A 7,810-nucleotide genomic window follows, 5' to 3' on the forward strand; every position below is an offset into this window, starting at 1 on the left:
TAGGTTCTATAAATGAGGTAACAAGACATCTCATTGTGTACATATATTCCACTCGTGCATATACCTATAATCAATAGTATGGCATTGGCACACATTATTTTTCCACATAGTCCTCATATTTGTCTAAGCATTTGTTACAACGGTACACCAAGGCATCTATCCCAGCATAGAAGAAAGCAGTGTTAAGAGCTTGGAGAAAGGATATGACCACTTGCTAAACTCACAAACAGTTGCAAATCTCCTTTGAAGATACTACTTCAACAATCACACCCTTCACCACTGAAGATACTACTTCAACAATCACACCCTTCACCACTGAAGATACTACTTAAATTTTCAAGGAGATGGGAATTACATCAGAGCTGTCAGGAGAGTGCCCCAGTAACAACTCATACATGCGGTTGAATAAGTGTGGCCAGGTGTGATCATGCAACAGATCTCTCTTGGTGAGGAAATCAACATGAAGTGGTCCCAAAGCATGGTCTCCAATACCTTTTATTGCTCATGGAGTTGTATTGAATTTTTTTTTTAAGGTGAGGATGAAGCATGTTTCCATATCATGGATGCTTGCTTTCTCTGCGGTGTCACATGATGCACCCTTATTTCATCACCTGTATCAAAATCCTGCAGGAACTGTACTCCCTCCTCATGGTACTGCATCAAGTGCATGAGAGACTATAATATCCTATTGGTTTTGTTAATTTTTTTCATGTACCCCAGCTGCTCGTGAACTATGTTATGCACAGTACCCATGTAGATGTTCAGTTTATCAGCAATATTACTATCTCAAGTGCTTGGTCATCTAGATGGTTTTTTATTTTGAACACCTGTCCTGCCATTATACATATAACATTATTATGGTACGGGATGCAGTTAAAATCCCGGCGGTCGGGATCCCGGCGTTCAGAATCCCGACGCCGAAATCCCGACACATTCTCCCTCCTGGGGTGTCCACGACACCCCTGGAGGGAGAATAAATTAGTGTGCCGAGCGTAGCAAGGCACCTGGCCCGCTGCGTGCCGAGCGCAGCGAGCCCGCAAGGGGGGGGCGATCCACGTCCCCCCCTTGTCGGGATTTTGGCTGTCGGGATTCCGGCGTCGGGATTCTGAACGCCGGGATCCCGACCGCCGGGATTCAATACTGAATCCCATGGTACACCTTGATAAGATGGATATAATTGTAAGCCGTATTACAATATGTACCTCAATGTTTGAGCATGTATCCACCGGCCCCACCATCTTACAGCTGATGTTGAGACAGTATGAATGGTATGAGTACAGTACCTGCTCTGGCCTGATGGAAAATTAAATATGTAATTGAGAACATTAGACATATGAGAGATCTTGTTACCTTACTTATTGAACCACCCATGTATTATTGAGCCTAACATATGCGAGAATGTTTGCTATTTTTAATTTGCTGCTTGATAAAATTCAGAAGTGTCATACTATCTAATTGCACTGCTTTTAGCTCATAATTGTACAATAATTCTTTCTTTATTTTTTTTTTAAGGTTTCACCGTCCATAGTAAAATGAAAACTATTGACCACGTCAGGCTGGAAGTTCATGCTGAGATGTATAAAAACTGTTCCATTATCAGCATGTGCACATGTGTCTCTTGTGGCTGTTTTGTATGTTTCCGTTCAAGATACTTAACTGAAAATCATCCCTGGGCCTTATTTTTGGCATTATATGGATAAAAGTACTAAGAAGAGAAGCTGTGGAAAACTAGCAGCAAAGATTGTATAGATGCTGAGACGTCCATGCAGCTTTGTGACTGACTCACATACTTCCTGCAGACTTCTAGATGCCTAAATATATAACAGTGCTATCAGTCACGTGTTACTTATCTGAACTTGGCTGTTACATTATATGGCTGTTCTAAGTGTTGTCACTGTAATAGTTGACAGCTGAAATTTGTGGGGATTTCTCACAGCTCTGATTCCCATATAATGTATTATCTCATCTAAGGCAGCAAAACAAAACTATCGTTTTATTAATAATTTCCTTGATGAACAGGGTGTATGTATAATGTGATGACATTTTTTTTTATAGGAAAAAGATAGCTAAAATGAAAATAAAGTGTTTCTTTATTGCTGGAAAATATACTGAATTAATCTGTTAAAAACAGCAGGTGAATGTTTTAAGATCATACCCAGAATCCTGTGTTTTCCAGAAGAAAATTCTTAATTATTTGGCAAACTTCGTAGCATTACTTATAAAGAAAAATATAAGAAAAATGCCTTACCAGTCACCATTCCAGTGCAGAGGTTGGCAATCTGGTACCCCCAGGGGTGAAGAGGGTGATGATTACCAGGTCCAGGCTTGTTTAGGACCCCAGGCGGTGGGCCCAGGCCAGACATGGAGGAGATGGAATTCCCCCCATCTAGAAGCATGCCACAGCAAAGCATAGTATTTTATCAAGTGAGCGCAGTAACACCTCCTCTAACTCCCTGCCCACAATATGTCTTGGTGAATCTGGGCATGGACACTCAACACTAAGATCCGTGTAATCCAAAGAGTTACAGTTACAGTGGCCCTTACTAATAGATCCAGGCACGTTATGACAAAGAGAATGAATAAAAGGAAGACCATATAGAGTGTCCATATAAGTATAATATGCATCCATTGCAGAAATTCTGCAATGTTTACACTAAAGAGGCATCTGATTAAATAACTAGTAGCACTTAACTTCCTTAAAGGATACAGTATAGTTAATTGCATGCATCATGGCACTGAAAATTCTATACAAAATATATTATTGATTGCAGACAATGGCTACCTGTCCCACCTGACTTTTCTCATTATTAACACTTTAACTCTGGATGGAATTGATCCCAAGGTGGTTTTTAGTCTGGAATTTAAGTTACTCTGAGTGATCTACTTCTAAAACGGGATGCAGTTATAATCCCGGCGGTCGGAATCCCGGCGTTCAAAATCCCGACATCGGAATCCCGACCGCCGAAATCCCGACACTTTCTCCCTCTATGGGTGTCCACGACACCTATAGAGGGAGGTGCCGAGCATAGCGAGGCACCGGGCCTGCTGGGAGGGGGGGCGATACACACACACAAACCCCCCCTGTCGGGATTCCGACCGCCGGGATTTCGTATCAAACCCTCTAAAACATCAAATACTTAATGTACATAAATATTTATTTATCTTGTCTATTATCTGTACCATCTTATATGTAGTGAAGAAAATGGCCACCTTGCCAAAATAGATTTTAACATGTATACAGAAAAAGTACATTTAAATAGCTCCCATGGTATTTTCTGTCTAATGACCATATTACAGCCTTCTAGTCAGCCAGACAGCAGTGTGAACACCTTTGTACATCATATCCATGACCTCATCAGGTGTGAAGCTCAAAGAGTGCATTACTTTCCATCACTGGGCTTTTGAAATAAGTTTGGTAAAAGTCTGTTCTTCATTGAACTTTTTTTATATTTAATACAAATTTTATCACCTTTCTTTGGATTTTATCAAACATGTTTGAGATGGCGTTCATGTACATTATCCCTGACCCAAGAAATACAGTTAGCGCTCTGGGCAAAATATAAGTGGTCATGGGACTTTCTGTGTGGTTGCAGCTCCCAGGTTTAAAGGCTGAAGCAATTCAATTTGCAGCCTGGTTTCTCGCACAGTAAACCATGGATTTTGGGGTTAGAGCATGGGAGCTACGGTATAGTTAAATGCTCCTGATCAGCTATTGTGAGTTTCCAAACTGAAATCCTGGTTAAGTGCAACCAGTAAATTGTAATTGGGAAGAATCAGGCACTTCTGGGAGCTGCAAGTCCACAGTATGTGCAGAGGATAATTCAATTTGGACCCTCACTTTTCACCATTGATCCCATGTATTCTGTTGGCCTTACTTTTTAAAATGCAGTATTTATAGATTGCAAAATGCTAAACATGGAAGTTGTAATGCAGCTTTTATTGGTATAAAAATATTAAATGTGTTTTGGATTAGAATTATTAATTCCCAAAAATGATTTGTGAACAGAATTAATATGTTAAACAATGATGCAATAACGCTATAATATACGTTATGCTAATACAGTATATGTGTGAACTCCTGCAAATAATCCCTGTATATAAATGATGGGTTATGTCATTACTTTAGAATGTATTATAGGAATGAATGCACCCCTACTGTAAATCAGCACATACATCAGTGACTGGTGTAATGACATCATCGTTAGATGGCCATCTAAAGTGTCCAGAATTATATGTCATTTGGTTGACTCGATTAGGTCATGCATGACCATGGTTGACTTTTTTGGGGTCTCATTTTGTATTGTACATACAGTATGTGGCCACAATCTGTGGAAACAAGCACCTTTGTGGCTTTGGGTAAGGTTACTAGTCCAAGTTGTAGACCACGTGGAAATTAAATCAAGCAAAAGTTTGAAAAAAAATGTAAAAGACCCCCATAAAGTCTTCCGTTGCCATGTCGACCTTTTGAACCTGCCGACCTTACACACTGCCTATCTTTTACCTCTTTACCTTTTGTCCCTATCAACCTTTTTCACCACATTGATTACATGGTGTCAGCCTATTGACTGTGAACCGAGACCCTATTGACCGACAGTATCATCTGGATACTGTATTGTAATTTACCATGATATTCCAATATCTCCATGCCAGATGATGGTGCAGCCACACTATAGCTATACTATACTCGCATACTGCCAGTCTTGCTATTGCAACTGTTGCCATGGTAAATATGGGCCAAGTCATTTCTGTTTACTGCACGCTCCGATTGACCATAGTGCTTCACTTTTGTCTTTCCGTTAAATTGCCTAAATTATTCAGTATTAATGTACAACTTTCTCTAATATTTATATGCTCAGATTCATTGCTATATTTATGGAGGACAATGGGATGTTCTAAAATTAGAGGCAATGTAGTTTTGCATCTTGCCAAAGCAATTAGCATCATGCTTAGAATATAGACTGTGAGTTGTGGACAGCATATCATCTAAATATCTTATCTATGAGAGTCATCCAAATGGAATAAAATGTTAAGTGATTTTTATTTAACCAGGTTTTTTCTGTATAATGTTTCAGCTCTGTGTGGGCAGTAAAGGCATTCCCAATTACAGTCTTTTTAATTTAATAATTGCTTGCTAAAGCTCTCTACAAGGGAGAGGTTGCATGTAAAGTCATCTTTGTATTGTACAATGGCTTGAAATTTTAAAAAATCTGTGTAAATGTCTATAAAACATGCAAAGCTTTTCTATATCTTCAACAATGAAGCTTAAGTTGTACAATCTTAAAAATTGCAGTGTTATGTAAGTGTTAGGGCACATTAGGAAGGGAAGGTAGAAACATTTACGTTAGATGCCATATCATCTTTAAACGTAATAGCCCAAAAACCACATTTCCAAAACAACCTTCTCAAACTTCAAACGCTGTCAACATCTACTAACTGCATAAACATTACAGCTCAGGGCAGTAAACCCTAGTCATAGAAACGAAGTTCGGGAACATACCACATTGGAATTAAGTATTAATGAGAGATTTTAGGTAATTTACTGCATTAAAGACACTGGTTTATATTGCATATAGTAGTTAGCAAACATAGTATTATTGCGGTGCATATTTCCATTTAATAGACCTAAATGTTAATATAATAATCTGAATTCTGTTTTGCCACGTGTTCAAGATACAGGACTATATGTTGCAAGAATAATATTTTGTGTGCCAAACATTATTTGCCCCCTACTGGACTGCAAGCCAAAATTACCAATTTAGGAACTATGAAGCGGGCATGGTCTGCTCATAAGCTCTAATTGAAACAATCCCCAAGTGATCCACAAATGTAGCAGTTAAAAAATATTGTAACGCCAAACTCACAAATGTTTTGCAAATACGATTATTTTCATTGCAGAAATGCATCTTAAGGCCCATACGCACTAGAAAATTATCATTCCCATCTGGCTGGTTGGAATGGAAATCTGGAATTTTGGGGGAAATTAGAATCAACCGTTTATTCCCAAAAGTTGGAAAATGGACAAAAGCCGTCCTCTGCATAAGTAGATTTAACCAATTTTTGTGAATGACCATTTCCTCTATTTTCCATGTTTAGGAGAAAATGGTTAATTGTCATTTGTTCCCAAAATTTTCCAGATTTTCATTCCAACCAGCCAGATTGGATAAATAATCTTCTAGTGTGTATGGGCCTATAAAATCTGGTCATACCCAATATCTTATAGTCAAGTCCCAGCATGCCTTGCCACAGTTTTGCGATTACGGAATGCTAAAACTGTGGCAATACATGCTGAGACTTGTAGTTCAGCTGGGGAGCCACGGTTCCCCCATGCCTGCACTAAATACTCTGGATTCAGGTACATTCCATTTAAGATATATATAATTCCAAGAGAGATTAAAAAGTTACAATATATTTTGACTTCAAATGATTCATGTAAACAGGTCTAAAGAGAAAACACAGTATATATTGCAGTTTGGATGTTTGAACTACTACAATTTAAAGTCCTATAGCAAATGTCAATTTAAAAAAAAAATGTTTTAACTTTGAAGTATTCCCTTTCTATGGTCCGGATGTAATGGCACCAGTGTTGGCCGGAGGTGTGGGTTCCTGACTGAACTTTGACTTTTTTTTTTTTTTAAAGCAGCAATGGAATGTTTTTTGCCTTGTAAATGATTGCCACTTTAAGAAAAATACCTGAGTTCATTAGGGAACAGACACCTCCAGCCAACTCGAGAGTCAATACATCCAGCCCTATATCGGTCTTTTTTTATTTTATTTTTTTACCATTCCAACTTCCACAGTTGCAAGGCCTGTAGATTGCTTTTGCCTGAAGATTTAAGAAAAAGATGATAAATAAACCAGTTGTTACTGCTTAAATGGTCTTACTTTTATTGGTGTACAAGTAAATACAGCTTGGCTAATTGGTCATGATTACTGCTGCTTATACAGCAATTTATATATTTTACATAGATGTCAATAATGAATTGTATAGCATGGTATATTTATGTAAATGCTAAATAATGACAGCATCAGGATGTGTCTTTCTGGTGTCTCTTTAAGATATATTGCAATATTTGCCTTAAACCATGTATACAGGAGTGTATCTTGTGGTTTTTTTGTGGATGTTATGAAGGTTTTATTTAGCGTGGCAGCTGTAATCAGTAGATGAAGATCATTTGATTTGTAGTGAAGTGATTCATTGCCTATGTAGGATGCACAGAGTATTTTCTGTGAGTGTAAATAACTGGAAATGTACACTGGTTAAATAGCAAAATAAAATTATTTGTTCTTTATTTGTACTGTAACACAATATGCATATATGTATTATATAATATATATTTTCCACTGGTGTAACCGAAAGACAGAAATGTATTATCATTTTTATATGCTGTACTGTTATAAGTTTATTTTGTGTTCTATACTTCCATTAACAAACAAATCAGTTCTGTATACAGTCTTACTATATTGTAGAGTTCATTGCTGTGCACACTTTCAAGTGCCTTAGAACAATGTGTAGATCTTATTACTATATAACGAAACACAATTGTTACCTCAATAAAAAAAGTTGTAAAAAAAAAAATCAAGCCTCCAGTGGTTATCACTAAAAACCAGTAGGCGCCTCCTGTATATCAGTATAAATTTATTACACAATTAACAATCACTAAATAACACACATAGAATAAAATAAAATAAAGGATAAAAGGTATTGGATAAATTGCATGCATGCACTATTCAATTAAAAGAAGGGCATATCAATGCGTTAGCATAAATGTGTAACAAATAGTTACCAAGTCCTGGATTGGACCAAATGGGA

At 37.6% G+C, this 7,810-nt stretch overlaps 1 protein-coding gene across 5 annotated transcripts in view; it reads left to right on the plus strand.

Moving 5' to 3' along the window:
* The window catches only part of PHACTR2 (phosphatase and actin regulator 2), a 308,396-nt gene extending 300,831 nt beyond the window's left edge, over nt 1-7,565 (plus strand). For all 5 annotated transcript variants that reach the window (XM_083176559.1, XM_083176562.1, XM_083176564.1 and 2 more), the window contains one exon: nt 1,513-7,565. In XM_083176559.1, the coding sequence (XP_083032685.1) occupies nt 1,513-1,528 (16 nt within the window). In that variant the 3' untranslated portion in view covers nt 1,529-7,565. The remainder of the gene's footprint in view (nt 1-1,512) is intronic.
* Nucleotides 7,566-7,810: the final 245 nt, after the last annotated feature.

The sequence above is a fragment of the Crinia signifera genome, chromosome 3 (assembly GCF_055691185.1).
Source record: "Crinia signifera chromosome 3, ASM5569118v1, whole genome shotgun sequence".
In the NCBI taxonomy this organism is placed as follows: Eukaryota; Metazoa; Chordata; class Amphibia; order Anura; family Myobatrachidae; genus Crinia; species Crinia signifera.